At 46.4% G+C, this 17,315-nt stretch overlaps 1 protein-coding gene across 1 annotated transcript in view; it reads right to left on the minus strand.

Annotated features, from left to right (window-relative positions):
• Positions 1 to 518: 518 nt before the first annotated feature.
• The window catches only part of ZNFX1 (zinc finger NFX1-type containing 1), a 93,281-nt gene continuing 76,484 nt past the window's right edge, over positions 519 to 17,315 (minus strand). Inside the window, exons 7-16 of the mRNA XM_021077518.2 lie at positions 16,563 to 16,711; positions 15,853 to 16,002; positions 14,465 to 14,579; positions 12,777 to 13,027; positions 9,943 to 10,082; positions 8,817 to 8,971; positions 8,157 to 8,302; positions 6,431 to 6,541; positions 5,304 to 5,399; positions 519 to 4,004 (exon numbers count right to left, since the gene is read on the minus strand). Coding sequence (XP_020933177.2) covers positions 1,566 to 4,004; positions 5,304 to 5,399; positions 6,431 to 6,541; positions 8,157 to 8,302; positions 8,817 to 8,971; positions 9,943 to 10,082; positions 12,777 to 13,027; positions 14,465 to 14,579; positions 15,853 to 16,002; positions 16,563 to 16,711 — 3,752 coding nt within the window. The 3' untranslated portion in view covers positions 519 to 1,565. The remainder of the gene's footprint in view (positions 4,005 to 5,303; positions 5,400 to 6,430; positions 6,542 to 8,156; positions 8,303 to 8,816; positions 8,972 to 9,942; positions 10,083 to 12,776; positions 13,028 to 14,464; positions 14,580 to 15,852; positions 16,003 to 16,562; positions 16,712 to 17,315) is intronic.

A 17,315-nucleotide genomic window follows, 5' to 3' on the forward strand; every position in this document is an offset into this window, starting at 1 on the left:
CCATGAGGACACAGGTTTGATCCCTGGCCTGGCTCAGTGGATTAAGGATCTGGTGTTGCCATAAGCTGTGGTGTAGGCTGCAGATGCAGCTCAGATCTGGTGTTGCTGTGGCTGTGGTGTAGGCCAGCGGCTACAGCTCTGATTTGACCTCTAGCCTGGGAATGTCCATATGCCCTGGATGTAGCCCTAAAAAAAAAAAAAAAAAAAAAAAAAGTCAAGTGCAGACATACATACCTTTTTAAGGGTTATATAGGTTGCATATGCATAGATTGATCATCTCTGGGAGGACTCACGAAGCTGTTAACAGAATTGCCTCTGGGGAAGGCAACTTCAAGTACACCTTTTTGTACAGGTTGAAAATTTTTCTTTTGACCAAGAGTAAGAATGATTTACCTAAGAAAAAACAAAACAAAAAAACCCCAAAAAACAGAAACAAAAGAACGGCCTTATAGCAGTGACTCCATCCTGTCTTAAGCTTCCTGAGCTGCTCTGAACAGTAGAGGACAAACACAGACCACTGATTTTCTCAATCATTTTTATTAATTGGTTTTATAGGCTAAAGTGCATAGTATAAGACAAAAAAGGAAATGCATATATAGGAAAAGGATGTTTTTCTCACCAACATTAGAAAGACCTGAGATGCCTACTATCAGTTCTAGGAAACAGTGGACTGAGGGAATATATATGCAAACAGCAGGGCTGGGGGCTGGCTTCTGGTATGGACCTGGAACCTGCAGAAGCTGCTGGCATGCTAACCCTGCCCAGGCAAAAGCTGTAGTAGAGGGTACTGGGACACAGGATAGGTGCTGCTGGTACCAAATATGAGTTTAGTTCCATTCAGGGCCTTGGAGGACCAGCACAGCTACTGAACCTCTCCTACTGCAGGCAAAGAAACCTCCACCATCCCAAAGTGCAAGTCACAGGAAAGGTAAAGCGATCACTCCTTAGTTATTAGCCTGGGCCTGCTGCGTAAGCCCCCAGCTGTGGTTGGTCACTTTACCCACTCTCAGTGAATATGCAACTAGGTCAGGATTAGTCAATGAAGTCTTTGTCTTATCAAAAGCCTCTGTTCTCCCGGAATGAGGGTGCCCAAGGGGGAGGGTAGGAGGGATTCTTGTGCTCCTTGAAAGGATAAACAGTTCATAAACAACTCCTCTGGGCCTGTTTATTAGGATGGAAGTTAGTCTGCAAGTTAGAGCCTGGCAATTAGAATGAGTCTGCTTCACTGTGCTCCTCTCTGCCTCTGGAGCACTGCCGAAAAAATATGTGAGTCAGGACCCAGGGATAGTACTAGGTAGCCCTAGGTGGAAGCCCCAAAATGCTCCAGGCAGTCTGTCCACTAACTTGGAGAAAAGAGGAGAAATCTGCTCTCAGTTCTGGAGGTAAAGTGCTTACTGTAGCGCAGGGGTAAATCTAGAAACAAATGTGGGCAAGCCCTAAAAGTGGATCCTTAAATAGGTGCTAAGACTAAACGACAATAATAAAAAACGAGCTTGGATTCCTTCATGAGGGAGAGGGCCTCAGCCATATGGCAGCTGGGGCAAAAGGCAGCACGGGCCGTCTTCCTACATCAGCCGCCGGATCTCCTCAAAGTTCAGCATGTTGTTTGCTGTGTCAGACCAGGCAGGGTGCCGGGCTCCATCCATCTCAGAAGCCAGCTGATTGCTACTTTCCAGAGTATGATTTACGCCCCCAATGACTTCCCGACAGTCAGGACATCTGGCTCTCTGCATGGCTCCCCCGCAATCACTAATCGCGTAGATGTGGCCATTGGGGCACTTGAACCAGTGGCCCTGAGGATAACCCATGGCCTTGACAATCTGCACTCGTTCTTCCTCTGAGATGCCCAGGCCAGAGCGGGGAAGGATGGCTTTCAGAGCTTCCATCTTTTTCTGCACAAGCTGTTCATCCTCCTGGGTGAACTTACATGTTCTCTCGAGGATCTTCCGGACACTGTTGACCTCTCCTGCTACGCTGCCTTTCACATTCTCCCCTGCCGTCTTGCAGCGTGCCAGGAGGTCTACCAGGTATGTGAGCCTCTGGATTTCACTTTGGAGGTCATCCAATTCCTGGTTAGTGAAGCTCAAACGCTTCTTGGTTAGCCAATCATGAATTTGGTTTAATCGAGTGCTCACTCTCTCTTGTTCTAAGACATGCACTTTTTTCAGGGAATCCCACAGGCTAGCCAAGTGGTCATAGAAGCTGATATAATTCTCAACAAGGCCCAGGTCCTTCACTGACAGATTTTTCTGGTCCAGCTTCTCTTTCAACATCAGAAAGTCTTCAGGGAGCAGCTGGCAGAGGAGGTTCTTCTTCTCTAGTAGGGCCTTAAGTCGTTCCTGGCTGATTGCTATTTCACCTGCTGAGCCCTGGATCTTTTTCTTGACGACTTCAATCTCTTCTAGCCGCTGTTTGATGCTGGCTCCATACCTCAGGTTTTTGCGGATGGGCACCTGACAGATAGGACAGACCTTCAACCTGATGGCAACTTCGTTATCCTGCTCATTCATGTAGCGGTCCAGGGCTTGCACCTCAAAGATGTGGCTGCAGTCTTCCAGCTGTACAAAGCGGGCATCTGGCTCATCCTCAGAGCCAAAGAAGATCTGGGTGACTTCCTCCTGGTTGCAGACGCGGCATTTCTTGGGGCATGGTTCCCCACACAAACCGATGCAGGGGTGGCCGCAAGCCAGCAGCTTAGTACAAGGCACATAGCATGGGGGCCGGTCACAGGGCTCAGAGCAGAGTTGGGTGCACTGGTAGTGCTGGCAGCGCCAGACACAGGGTTCTATGCAGGGACTGCAGAGTTCCCCACACTTTTTCTTGCACTGGCTGTGGACACAGCGGTTCTGACAGGTCCGCTGGCAGGGTGGGCACTCACCAATGCATGGCTCCTGGCACTTGTGTGAACAGATGAGCAGGCGCTTGCAGGGCTGCTGACAGCGCTCATGGAAGCGCCCTTCGAAGCAGCTGTGGCAAGATCCCGGGCAAGGATGCCCACAGTCCAAGATGGTATCACACTTGGTGGTGCACTTGACTGGCATGTCATACTTGAGGCCATCCACACTGCTACACTTTACCTGCTGTCTGTGCCCACACTTGAGGTTCACGGTGACCATTTCTGAACAGAACCGCACACAGTCCTCACCACATGGGTTGCTGCACTGGTGCCCACATTTCAGGACCTTGGGGCAAGGCTCTTGGCAGCAGAAATCTGACTCAGGCATGGAACAAGGAACCATTTGCTCATGGCCGCACCTGAGAATGATTTTGGGCACCTTCACCTGACAAGGCTGGCACTCCTGGAAGCAAACAAGGGGGCACCGATGCCCATCCTGGCAGACCACCTTCTGGCATGGCTTCATGCACTGAAACTCCTTGTGCAAGGAGTCATAGGGGTGGCAGGCACGGGTGCAGACGTGCCCACAGCCCAGCCGGAACTCACAGGGTAGGCTACAGCCTCCTTCGGGCACTGTTTGGAAGTCAGAAGCTTTGGATACCAAGGTGTGGGTATCAGGGTGGTTCTGGCAGCACAGCCGGAGTGCAGAGCCTATTTGATTGTTCTCTCGAAGAGTATGGATGATCCTGCTCCACAAGGGCACCTTGGCCAACATCTGCATGTTGCCGACACAATACATCCCCTTCTTGGCGCGGGACAAGGCCACACAGATGCGATTGGGTATCTGGAGAAAACCCACCTTGCCTTCCTGGTTGCTGCGCACGAGTGAGAGGAGGATGATGTCATTCTCCTCCCCTTGGTATTTGTCCACCACATGGACCCTGACACCAGCAAATGTCTTGGCAGGCATGAGTTTGCGCAGGCAGAAGAGCTGCCCAGTGTAGGTGGTGAGGATGGTGATCTGGGACGGCAGGTACTCCTGGCACAGGAAGTACTTGCACAGCTCCACCACAAAACGAGCCTCATGCTGGTTCTGGTGGCTTTTGCCTTCTTGGATTTCCTGTTCAGGAAAGTTATGTTCTACAAAGAAAAGGTTGGAAGAGACCCCCTGGAAAGAAAAAGAAATGATGTGTTAGAAGGTTCAGTCATGGTAGTTTTTTCTTCTTATCTTCACATGCATTGGCCACTGACCCTGTTCCATGTAGGGACCTTAAAAGGCTTGTGTATACTCTGTACCACAATCCTTAATTCTGGAGTTAGTCATCATGTGCTTTGTCTTAGGGCCATGGCAGAGAGTAGAATGGATAAAGATTTTGTCTACTTTAGTCTTCGAGATTCTTATTTGATATTAATATTTATAATAACCATTCACAATCCTACCATTAGTCCAAGGAGCAAGCAGCAGTTATGATAATGAAGGTGACAAGAAAGCAGCCAACTTGTACTGACTACTTTATATACATTATCTCCCTGAATACAGTAATGTAATGAGGCAGCAACTATTATTTTCACTGTACAGAAGACCCTGATCCTCAGAACTGGTATATAATTTGCTAAAGGTTATATAGATACTAAGTGGCAGAGCTGGGATTCAAAAACCTAGATGTGCATTTGCTACTTCTATACTATTCGCCCTTTTTTTTCTTTTTCAGCTGCACCCTTGGCATATGGAAGTTCCCGGGCCAGGGATCGAATCCAAGCCACAGCTGTGACATATGCCACAGTTGTAGTAATGCCAGATCCTTAACCCACTGCACTGCGCCAGGGATCAAACTCACACTGCTGCAGACAACAATGAATCCTTAACCTGCTGTGCCACAGTGGGAACTCTCACTATTCCTCCTTTTAATAACCAGTTTTTTTTTTTTTTTTTTTCTTTTTTGGGATGTATTTTAGGCACAAATAAGTTCCTAGGCTAGCAGCTGAATTGGAGCTGCAGCTGCCAGCCTACGCCATAGCCACAGCAACCACAGATCCAAGCCATATCTGCAACCTACATCGCAGCTTGTGGCAACACTGGATTATTATTATTATTATTATTTTGTCTTTTCTAGGGCTGCACCGCAGCATATGGAGGTTCCCAGGCTAGGGGTTGAATCGGAGCTATAGCTGCCGGCCTACACCACAGCCACAGCAATGTAGGACCCGAGCTGAATCTTCGACCTACACCACAGCTCATGGCGATGCCGGATCCTTAACCCACTGAGCAAGGCCAGGGACTGAACCTGCAACCTCACAGACATTAATGTCAGGTTCTTAACCCATCGAGTCACAATGGGAACTCCAACAATCAGCTTTTTAAAAAGCTCACCCTATTCCCTTCTGAAGCCCTTTTTTCGTCCTGAGAAAAATATAACCTCCTAGGTTGCTGACAGTATCACAGAATGATCTGATAGAGCAGAGTCACCTTAATCTTCTCGTATTTGAGAACAGAGGGATGGTTCTCCAGATCCTGGTAAATGTGGGGGGTCAAAAGCCGGGCAATTTCAGGGCGCATGCGGTGCTGAAACGAGACATGTATGTCATTGAAAACAGGGACAGGGAATAAATGGACAGTTTTCTAAAGATTAAGTTGCTAGTGGAAAATCTGGGGAGGTTAACATATGAAAGAATAACAGGGAGAAAGAGCAGAATATAAACAGCTCCTTCATCTGACACTTAACACAGGTTGATCCTGTGTTATTTTATTTTTTACTTTTATGTTTTTCAGGGCCACACCCACAGCAGATGGAGGTTCCCAAGCTAGGGGTCGAATCTGCATCCTCATGGATGTCAGATTCGTTTCTGCTGAGCCACGATGAGAACTTCTGATCTGTGGTATTTTAAAACAGGAAACGAAATAAATCTGGCAGAGTCATTTCATTACTAAATAAGCTTTATTTTTATTTATTTTTTTTGCTTTTTAGGGCCACACCCGCAGCATATAGACCCCAGGCTAGGGGTCAAATCAGAGCTGTAGCTGCCAGCCTATGCCACAGCCACAGCAATGCCAGATCTGAACTGTGTCTGCAACCTACGTTACAGCTCACGGCAACACAGGATCCTTAACCCACTGAGCAAGGCCAGGGATCAAACCTGCGCCCTCATGGATGCTGGTCAGATTCATTAACCACTGAACTGTGACGGGAACTCCTAAGCTTTATTTATTTTATATATATATATATATATATTTTTTTTTTTTTTTGGTCTTTTTGCCATTTCTTGGGCCACTCCTGCGGCATATGGAGATTCCCAGGCTAGGGGTCAAATCGGAGCTGTAGCTGCCAGCCTATGCCAGAGCCACAGCAACGCGGGATCCGAGCCGCGTCTGCAACCTACACCACAACTCACGGCAATGCCGGATCGTCAACCCACTGAGCAGGGGCAGGGACTGAACCCGCAACCTCATGGTTCCTAGTCAGATTCGTTAACCACTGCGCCATGACGGGAACTCCCCTAAGCTTTATTTTTATAAAACCTTTCTTGTTGGCAGTTGTCAGGCTCCCAGGAGCCTTCTCCTGGACACCTGGTAATAACAAAGGTCTAGCTTCTCACCTGGTAATTCAGACGGACAAAGGGAATGTTTACTTTCACCAGCCGTTCAAAGAGAGACACCTCAAGGTTGAAATTCTTAGCCAGATCATACACGTTGGCGCTGGGGCGCAGCTGAGAAGAGAAACATGGCTGAGGATTCTCCACTGAAAACATATTTTAACCATTCATCCATCCATCTACCTACCTATCAAATGTTTTTCTAGTGGCTTCTGTGTTCCAGACACTGCTCTAGGTGTTAATAGGCTAAGGACAGAGTGACAAAGGCCATGAAGGCAAGAAATAAGAGTGATGTGACAGAATGCCCAGGGATGGAGGGTCTTTATATAGGCCTCTCTGAACTGTGCATCTGAGCTGACGTCAGCATGCAAGAAGTTGCCAGTCATTCAAAAAGCTAGCTGTAAGAGGGAGCAGGAAGGACAGGGAATGGGAACAGAGCAGATGAGATGGAGGTATGAGGTGAAATCAGAGAAATAGGCTGCACCCTGAGAATACTAGTCTTTGTAAGCTACTTTAAGAAGCTTGATTTTTGTATAAGTGCAATGGAAAACCACTGGAGGATTTTAAGCAAGGGAGTAACATGATCAGATTTATTTATTTATTTATTTAGTCTTTTTAGGGCACACCCATGCATGGCATACGAAGGTTCCCAGGGTAGGGGTCCAATCAGAGCTGTAGTCGCTGGCCTACGCCAGAGCCACATCAACACAGGATTCGGGCCATATCTTTGACCTACACCACAGCTCACAGCAACGCTGGATTCTTAATCCACTGAGCAAGGCCAGGGACCGAACACATGTCCTCAAGGATGCTAGACGGGTTCACTAATCACTGAGCCATGACAGGAACTCGCAGATTTATTTATTTATTTTTTGTCTTTTAGGGCCGCAACTGCAGCATATGGAGGTTCCCAGGCTAGGGGTCCAATCAAAGCTGTAGCTGCTTGCCTACACCACAGCCACAGCCACTCGGGATCTGAGCTGCCTCTGCAACCTACACCACAGCTCACGGCAATGCCAGATCCTTAACCCACTTGGCGAGGCCAGAGATCGAACCTGGGTCCGTCCTCATGGATACTAGTTGGGTTTGTTAACTGCTGAGCCAAGACAGGAACTCCAATTTTTTTTTTTTTTTCCAAATTCACTTTGGTAGTTCCTGTCGTGGCACAGCAGAAACAATCTGACTAGGAACCATGAGGTTATGGGTTTGATCCCTGGCCTCAATCAGTGGGTTAAGGATCCGGCATTGCTATGAGCTGTGGTGTAGATCGCAGACTCAGCTCGGATCCTGCGTTGCTATGGCTGTGGCATAGACAGGCAGCTGTAGCTCTGATTTGACCCCCTAGCCTGGGAACCTCCATATGCCACGGTGTGGCCCTAAAAAAGCAAAAAAAACCCATTCACTTTGGCTCCTTTATGAAGACTGCATTAGAGGGTGGCAAAATGCAAGCAGCAGGATGGGGGGCATGCTGTTGTAATAGTCACCTTAAAAGGCCATGGTAGATTAGAAAGGTGGCAGAGGGAACAGATGAAATGGATGACGCTACCGCTAAAATGTACCCCAAATCCAACAGCACCTGCTCTTAGATTGAACATGGGAGGTGAGGAAAAAAAAGAAATCACAGAAAGCCACTAGGAAGCTTCAAGACTGGTGAAGCAGAGGCCAGGATCCTTGTGTCTAATTCCACTCCTGCAAAATCCAGCCCATCTTCCAGGCGCCCCTGCCCTACCTGCTGGTGGTCTCCAATCAGAATGAGGTGCTGGCAAGCTTTGCTCAGTGTGGTAATGGTGTGGGCCTCAAGGACTTCAGCAGCCTCTTCCACGATGACGATCCGAGGCTCCACCTTTTGTAGAATCTGGCGGTATTTAGCAGCACCTTGAGTCAAGAGCAGGAGGAGACCTCTCTGAGCTGATGTACTGGACTCACTGTGCCACTGGACTTCTCTGGACTGGTGACCCCTAATTCTGAGTCTGTGACAACTGTATTCTCATATTCACCCAGGTCTGGTGACCACTGGATAAGAATGAGTACTGCTGAGAAGTCTCCAGAGCCTCATCCCCATTTTGTCACCATTGAGGTTCCAAATGCAGTAGGATCAAGTAGGTGAATTTCACTAAGTTTCCTCAACACATCTTGCTTTCAATAGCTTTTCACAATATTTTCCTCTAACGTACTAAGTAAGTTTCTTTTGGAGTTCTCTTGCGAGGCAGAGGGTTAAAGATCTGGTGTTGTCACTATAGCAGCCTGGGTTGCTGCTGTGGCATGAGTTTGATCCCTGGCCCGGGAACTTCCACATGCTGCAGGGTGTGGCCAAAAAAAGTTTCCTTTTACCTGTCCTAGAAAATCTGATAGGCACATGGCATCAGGAGTAAACTCCGTGCTTTCTTACCTGTGGTGGTCATTCCTACAACCTGGGCATCTTTCAGGATGTGCAGGTCTTCCTGGAGTCTCAGCTCGGCCATTCTCTCTGCTGACGTGCGGTACTGGCGTTCATAGCCGAGGATCTTTTGGCGGGTGTCAGCCTGGTACCTCTGCAGCCACAGCCTGGAGAAAGTGAAGAACCAGGGAGAGGAAACCATGTGCTCTTTGAGAAGGTGGAGGAATCCCTTTCAGTATGCCCTGTCCATGAAGTTGAACTTAGACCCTCGAGGAAGTTACAAGCCACAGAGAAAGAGGGAGGAGAGACACAGATGTGCAAGCACCCGAGAATCCAAAATCCCCAACAAAAAGATGTGTTTAAGTGGTTGAGGAGCTAAGGAAAGAGGCGGATAAAGAACAAAGACTAATATCTGAGACAAGAGTAAGCTGTTCCATTACTAGAACTTTAATAGATTCAAGAATTTCCCACATTCTCCCTGCCCCATTCCAGCTCAAGTCCCCCACCACTCTCCTCCCCTAACTCTCCACAAGTAAAACAGATCAAATTTATGCTCTTCACCTTAGCCCTAAGAGGCCCTACAGTCTGGCTTCTGCCCACCTCTCTGACCTCACTTTTCATGTCTCTTTGAGCTAAGCCATGCTGGCTGCCTTCTTTCAATTTCTCAAACAAATATGCTCCCTACCATCTCGAGGTCTTTAGCCATGTGGTCCCTGCAAGCTCATCTGCTCCCTCTTTCCAACTGACCTTATTAATGCCAACTTATCTTTTGGATCTTGCCTCCTAATGTCATTTTCCTGTATATCTCAGATCAGCTCAGCTTTCATCTTAATATTCTCAGCACTCCTGGCTCTTTCCTTTCTTAGTGTTGATGTCCATTTGTAACTTTTATTTGTGGAATTAACCAATTTGCCTCCCTGGATAGACTCTAAACCCCATGAGGGTAGAGCCAACTGTCTATTCTATCCTGTGGCTGTATCCTAGCACTCAGCTCAGTGGGTCTGCTCAATCACTCATTAGCTAACACTGACACTGAAGATCTGGGGCAGGGCAGTGTTTATGCTTGAGGTACAGAAAAGGAACCCCCCAGCAAAATCACATGGGCTGCTGGGAAGGGTAAGGGGGATGGGCACCGTACCTATAAAGCTGCCAGCGAGAATTCAGGTCCAGCTGCCAAACGTCCTGAATTTCACTGGCCTCAGCCTCAGTCATGGTGTTCAGTTTACGAAGCTCAACCTTCACTTTTTTCTTCATTTTCTTTTTCTGGCTGCGCTGAGTCTGTAAATATCAATACCCAGTCAGGGTCGTTATCTGAACAGAAATGGACCCAGTTCTAAGCCTGAGATAGGGGCCAGAGCACATTAAAAAAAGAAGCTGTCACCTCTGATGAACTGTGAGTGTCTCACATTCCCCCAACAGATATTCCATTGCAGAGTGGCTAAATGAGGGCTCTGGAGCCAGTTTACCAGGGTTCAAAGCCCCATCTACCTCTTATTGGCTGTGGGAACTAGAATAAGTTACTGAACTTCTATATGTCTCAGCAACCCCCCACCCCGTTTTTTTGCCTTTTCCTAGGGCCATTCCCGCGGCATATGGAGGTTCCCAGGCTAGGGGTCTAATTGGAGCTGTAGCCACTGGCCTACGTCACAGCCACAGCAACGCGGGATCCGAGCCACATCTGCAACCTACACCACAGCTCACGGCAATGCCAGATCGTTAACCCACTGAGCAAGGCCAGGGATCGAACCTGCAGCCTCAACATTCCTAGTTGGATTCGTTAACCACTACGCCACGACGGGAACTCCAGCATCCCCTTTTTAGGATGGGAATAATAATAGTACCTCTTCATAGAATTGCTGGATTGACTGAGGAAGTAAATAAAATGGAAAGCCCTTTACAAGAGTGCTGGTACTAGTTATCACCTATCTTTTGACCACAGTCTGCTTCTCATTCCTAAAACATATGTGTCTTAGAAGTAGCGGAGGTGCGTCTTTCCTGTTAAATGCCACACAGGTCCTGCTAAGACAGGCTTAATGGCATTTTATCAATACGGTATCCTTAACAGGTGAGTAAAAGGCACTAAGAAGAAAGTGCTCTCCCCTGGCTCTGTCACTGGATCTGAGGCCATGAGCTTTTAGAAGGACTGGCAGGCCAAATGGATGTCACAGTATAATGGACCTCCCTCTGCTTCAAAATCAAACAATCCAACTCCTCCTGGGGCTACTTGGCAGAGGTCTGCCCAACCTATGCTTTCAAGTATTGGGATTATAATTCTGTCCATCATATACGGTGATGTGGAACTGAACCAAGAGATCAGGTATAAAGCCATCAGATCAGAGAAAGCTGCGTTCAGTTGAAGTTGTCCTTGAAATCATCAGTGGGGTTCAGTGCTCTACTGTCACAGTAATACACAATAAATTCTGAGGACCACTGGGTTCTACCAAAGGAAGGAACAGAGGGAAAGTCTGGGTATTTATACTATTCTGGCTCTAAGAGAAGTATCAGTTTTCAGGGTGAATGAAGGTAGAATACTCCATCTGGCCTATATAGCTTACTTCATTCTGTTTTACTTGAATTTTTCTTCTTTTTATGGGGAGGGGGCACTAGGGGTCGAATTGGAGCTGTAGCGTCAGCCTATACCACAGCCACAGTAACGTGGAATCCGAGCTGTTTCTGTGACCTACACCACAGCTCACGGAAATGCTAGATCCTTAACCCACTGAGTGAGGCCAAGAATTGAACCTGCATCCTCGTGGTTACTAGTCGGATTCGTTTCTGCTGAGCCACGATGGGAGTTCCTACTTGAATTCTTTAAAGTCTTTTTTTTTCGGGGGGGGGGGGGTCTGCCTGTGGCATGCTTTTGGGCCAAAGATCAAACCCCAGTACAGCAGTGACAACACCAAATCTTTAACCACTATGCCACTAGGGAACTCTTTTTGTCTTTTTAGGGCCACACCTGCAGAATATGGAGGTTCCCAGGCTAGGGGCTGAATTGGAGCTGTAGCCACTGACCTACACCACAGGTCACGGCAAAGCCAGATCCTTAACCCACTGAGAGGAGCCAAGGATCGAACCCACATCCTCATGGATGCTAGTTGCGGGTCAAATCAGAGCTGCAGCTGTCAGCCTTCACCACAGTCATAGCAACTTGAGATCCGAGCTACGTCTGTGACCTACACCTCAGCTTGCAGCAACTCCAGATACTTAACCCACGGAGTGAGGCCAAGGATAGAACCTGCATCCTCACGGATTCTAGCAGGGTACTTAACCTGCCAAGCCATGATGGGAACTCCAGCCTGTGAACATGCATAAAATCTTAATGCATGTTCACAGATTCATTTGTAATTGAGAATATAATATCCATGAAAGCACCAAGCACTGGGACTCATATATGATGCATTTTCTAAAAGTTCAAGGAGGAGTTCCCGTCGTGGCGCAGTGGTTAACGAATCCGACTAGGAACAATGAGGTTGCAGGTTCGGTCCCTGCCCTTGCTCAGTGGGTTAACGATCCGGCGTTGCCGTGAGCTGTGGTGTAGGTTGCAGATGTGGCTCGGATCCCGTGTTGCTCTGGCTCTGGCGTAGGCCAGTGGCTACAGCTCCGATTCAACCCCTAGCCTGGGAACCTCCATATGCCACAGGAGCGGCCCAAAAAAATAGCAAAAAAAAAAAAAAAAAGTTCAAGAGAAGTACCTGGCTACTTGCTTCCTGTCTAAGTTAGCCTTTCTTGCCAGGAACCCTATACAAGGCCATAATTTTTATATTCTCGGAAATTGAACCCACCTTACACTAGGATTAGGTTATAATAGGGTAAATTAAGCTAATTATGGGGATGAAATGAATACAGTGCAACAGAAGTGGGTAAAAATAAGGGGCTGAAGTTCTGGTCAGAACAAAGGATATTACATCTGTCTGAGTAAAATCCAACCCCCACCTTGCTTGTGGCTGTGGGGCCATGAGCAAGTGAACTTACCTTCCATTCTCCTGCAGCTTGCTTCTGCCCAGCTGATGTCCTGGGGCCAAGGTTGTCTAGCCTCATGGCCAGAAGCTCTTGAGCCAACTCCTGGATTGCCCCATTCTCTTCCTTCTTCCGCCGCCGGGGCCTCACCACCTCCTCCTCCTCAATCACCCGGTCCGCTTGAATCAGGTCGGCCTCCTCTGCAATCTCAATCAGCGAGCTCTCCTCTTCCCCTTCTTCCTCCTCCTCCTCTCCCTCTGCCTGGGCTAAGAGAGGAAAGCAGGTAGAACAGGAATAGAGACTCCTGAAGCCCAAGGATGGAATAGGGCACCTATAAGAGCTCAAATGCATGAAGACATTCTTAAGGAGTTAGGGAGGAATGAGAGGAGAGACAGGTTTCCTTAGATACTTTTTTGTTACATTTGAAAAATCACATGAATGTATGGCTTTTTTACGGGAAGATTTTAGTTATGTCAAATACATATATAAAGGAGGGTATACAATGTAAATGTGCTCTTTAAAAGATAACAAAAATATATAAAACATCCAAGTAACTTCTACCTAATTTAAGAATCAGAAAGTTATCCTTGGGGGCTCTGCTAACTTGAATTTTATATTACTCATTCCTCCTTTTTAACTTTACCACAAATATAAAGGGTGTGTGTATAGTACACTACTATTTTACGTATTTATGTATATATGTATATTTACATATAGACAACACATCATCTGGTTTGACTTTTCTGAGCTCTATATAAATGAAATTATATTGTATATATTTTCCCATAACTTCTTTTTTTTCATTCAGCATGTTTTATTTATTTATTTATTTAGGCTGCACCCACAGCATGTAAAAGTTTCTGGGTCAGGGACTGAACCTGAGACACAGCAGGGACAACACTGGATCCTTAACCTGCTGCACCACAAGAGAACTCCATCATTTGCCATGCTTTTGAGAGTCATATATGCTGCTGTATATGCTATAATTCATTCCTTTTCACAACTGTATTACCTGAAAAGACTGTAATTGAGCCATCTATTGTACAAATGTAGATGGAATTTGAGTCCCCCCCCCATTTTTTTTTGTCTTTTTTTGCCATTTCTTGGGCCGCTCTCGCAGCATATGGAGGTTCCCAGACTAGCGGTTGAATCGGAGCTGTAACTGCCAGCCTACGCCAGAGCCACAGCAACGCGGGATCCGAGCCACGTCTGCAACCTATACCACAGCTCACAGCAACGCTGGATCGTTAACCCAATGAGCAAGGGCAGAGATCGAACCCACAACCTCATGGTTCCTAGTCAGCTTCATTAACCACTGAGCCACGACGGGAACTCCAAGTCCCTTGTTTTTCTTATTATCATAAAGTGGTTCTGCCAATCAATAACTACTCCACATTCTTATCAATGTGGGATTATATTAAGTATTTTAATTTTTGCCAATCCAGTAGCTGCATAATAATATATCACTGAGGTTTTAATTCCTCTCATTTCTAATGAGCAGTTTTCATATTCATTGACCATGAGGATTTATTTTGTGATGTGTTTATTAAAAGTCTTTTACTTTCCTATTAAGCTGTTTTTTGTCTTTTTCTGACGGATTAGAGCTCTTAATAAATTCTAGGTATAACTTTTAAGTCTTGCTCTTCTAGTCTTTAACATATTTCACCTTAACAGATGATTCTAGGTAGATATACACGTCTTACCTGTACTTTCAGGTCCTGGTGGAGTAACATTTTGGGTGAAAGAACCGACACCCAGACCCAGCCACTCAAGCATCATGGAATGCTTCCAGCCCTGGAAGCAAACCCATTCACTATCCTGAGGAAGGAAGAATTAGTAGTCATGAGACTTCTACAACAACTAGTATGTCAAAGATCAAAAGGTAATTCCCTTAAAAATGCAACCTTTGGGCAACTGGAACATTTAATATGACTTACACAGAATTTTAAAAACAAAAATTTCTTGCCTCCCTTGACAAAATCAGGGGCTATGGCAGCAGTGAACCTGCATTCCTGAATGACAACAAATGGCTGGAGTGGGTTGCTGCCACCCCCCCCCTTTTTTTTTTGTCTTTTTTGTTGTTGTTGCTATTTCTTGGGCCGCTCCCGCAGCATATGGAGGTTCCCAGGCTAGGGGTCGAATCGGAGCTGTAGCCACTGGCCTACGCCAGAGCCACAGCAACGCGGGATCCGAGCCGCGTCTGCAACCTACACCACAGCTCACGGCAACGCTGGATCGTTAACCCACTGAGCAAGGGCAGGGACCGAACCCGCAACCTCACGGTTCCTAGTCGGATTCGTTAACCACTGCGCCACGACGGGAACTCCTGCCACCCCTTTTTCAGTTTGCCATAGTCCTCACTACTTCCTAACACCTCACATCTGGCCTGCTTCAGTCATTTATAGGACCTGACTGACCTCCTTTAGGCTTTTGGATTTCTAACCCTGGAAATCACCACTGATAGTAGAGCTATCACTCCACTGGACTCATGGCCAACTACTTTACAGAGATCCTATCAAATACTTGTTATAATTTGAAGGTAGGCATTATTGTTTATCCCTGCTTCACTCTGAGGGATCTGAGGATCACAGTGGTTCAAAGCACAAAGTCAGTCTGTGTGACATGTCTGTCAAGTCCCAGGCTTTCTATAAGTGCTAGGTTGCCTCTGTTATGATTCTGTTTCATTTAACAAACACTTAGAGCATACTTATTAAATTAAGAGGTTTGCAAATATTTGTTTATCCAGTAACACTCTGTAAGGATCTGTCATTTTTTGCAAGTTAAATTTACAAATATTGGCAGTTTCATATGGTTCAACTTAATGTCATTATTCCCACTTTATAAAACAGGAAATGGGCACACAAAAAAATTAAGTAACTTGCCTAAAGCAAAATCAGGATTCAAATCCAGGAGATTGGCTTCAGAGTCTCTTTTTGACTAGTATACTCAGCTGCCTTTCCTCACTAAAAGGAACTTTTCACATTATGGTAGCATCAGATTATAGCTAATCTTTGGACTGCTACTTCAGCTGAAGGTTCCCTCCAAATACTGGGTAAGAGAGATGCCTGCACCTCTAGGGGATGACCCCTACCTGTACTGGTCCATTCATCAGGCTCTTCCAGTGCTGGGGGGAGATGTATTTCTCCAGATGCTGTTCCCGTAGTACACCACGCATGGTGCACTCCAGGGTCTGGGCCCCTTCATGCAGCTCTTGCTCTGACTCCTTCATTTGTGTCATGATCTGTCAAAACAGAGGGAAATAAATGATGAGGAAGTATCCTCATGCCCCAAACTCAGTCCCTGTCTTGAGGGAAAACAAAGCTAAGGCAGGAATAGCCAGTCTGAAAACCAAAGGATTAGTAACTAAAATGTCTAAAAGGCACCTACCAACTAGTAAGGAAAGGAAACAAATAATACAACAGAAAAACAGGCCAGGTAGATTGTGGTGGAAACTTTTTTTTCCTTAGTAATGAGAAGTCAGATGTGGTTGGGCACAATGCTGATGATAACTTACCTGGTCAACAGGCTATAAGCAGAAGTGCTATGGATGGTTCTGGGGAAGTAACTTTAAGGTCCTGGCAGGTGTTGAGAGGGGTGGTGTGCCCCTTTCTGTCCTTTCCCCATCTTGGATTATGAGGGAAAGCACACCATGGGATTAGGAGAACGGAATACTGGAGAAACCTGGGTCCTCCCAGCTCTGTGGAGCCTCCCTATCGCCTCCAGACTGCCCTCCCAGAAAACCACAGCCATCTTGGTTAGTTCCTCTTTGAGCTACCTCAGATAGCCAAAGCTGGGACTTACACTCATGTAGGCCCTTCGGAGGTGCATAGGGAGGTTGCGGCGGAATTCCCGCTTGTTTCTCAGCTCCCTCAGGGTGAACTGCTTCAGGATTTCACTGTTGCTCCTTCCACCTACCCGCACAATGCTGGTCTTTTGACACTTGTAGATGCCTATGGAGCAAAGTGGAGCATGGCAGAGTTAAGAGGAGCTATGCTGGATTCTCTCAGGTGAGAGCTGTACATTTGGGATGTTTTGGCGCTGATCCGTAAGGGTGCAGGCTGGAACTTAGAGGACACCTACCCCTCAAATGAACAAGAAGGCCCCAGAGATGATGTGACCTGCAAAGCAGTAAAGTGTGGTGCTTAAGAGCACCGGCTTTAGAATCAGACACTTAGGGACTTAAATCTTGGCTCCACCACTTACAGCTATGTAACCTGGAGCAAGGTTACTTAACTTGAGCCTTAGTTTCCATCTGTGATTGGAAGACAGTAACACTTTCCTTGTAAGACTATAGTCTGGATAAACAAGAGGTAAAACTTAATACTATAAATACATGATGCTCTAAGTGTATAACAGGGGACTTTAATAGTTTGAGTGGGGTAGGGATTTAATTTTTTAGGATCTAATTTAAACTAAGACTCTATGAATGAGGAAGTTTAAATCTAGATGAAAGGAGGATATAAAAGAATGGAAAATAATAGTCTGAAGAAAAGGAAAAATACATACTTATTTATTCATTCATACAATTAGCATTTTTTGAGTGCCTAGGATATG

The sequence above is a fragment of the Sus scrofa genome, chromosome 17 (assembly GCF_054392235.1).
Source record: "Sus scrofa isolate SSC_HxYL_T2T_F1_AM1 chromosome 17, Sscrofa_HxYL_maternal_Yorkshire_Landrace_v2.0, whole genome shotgun sequence".
Lineage (NCBI taxonomy): Eukaryota > Metazoa > Chordata > Mammalia > Artiodactyla > Suidae > Sus > Sus scrofa.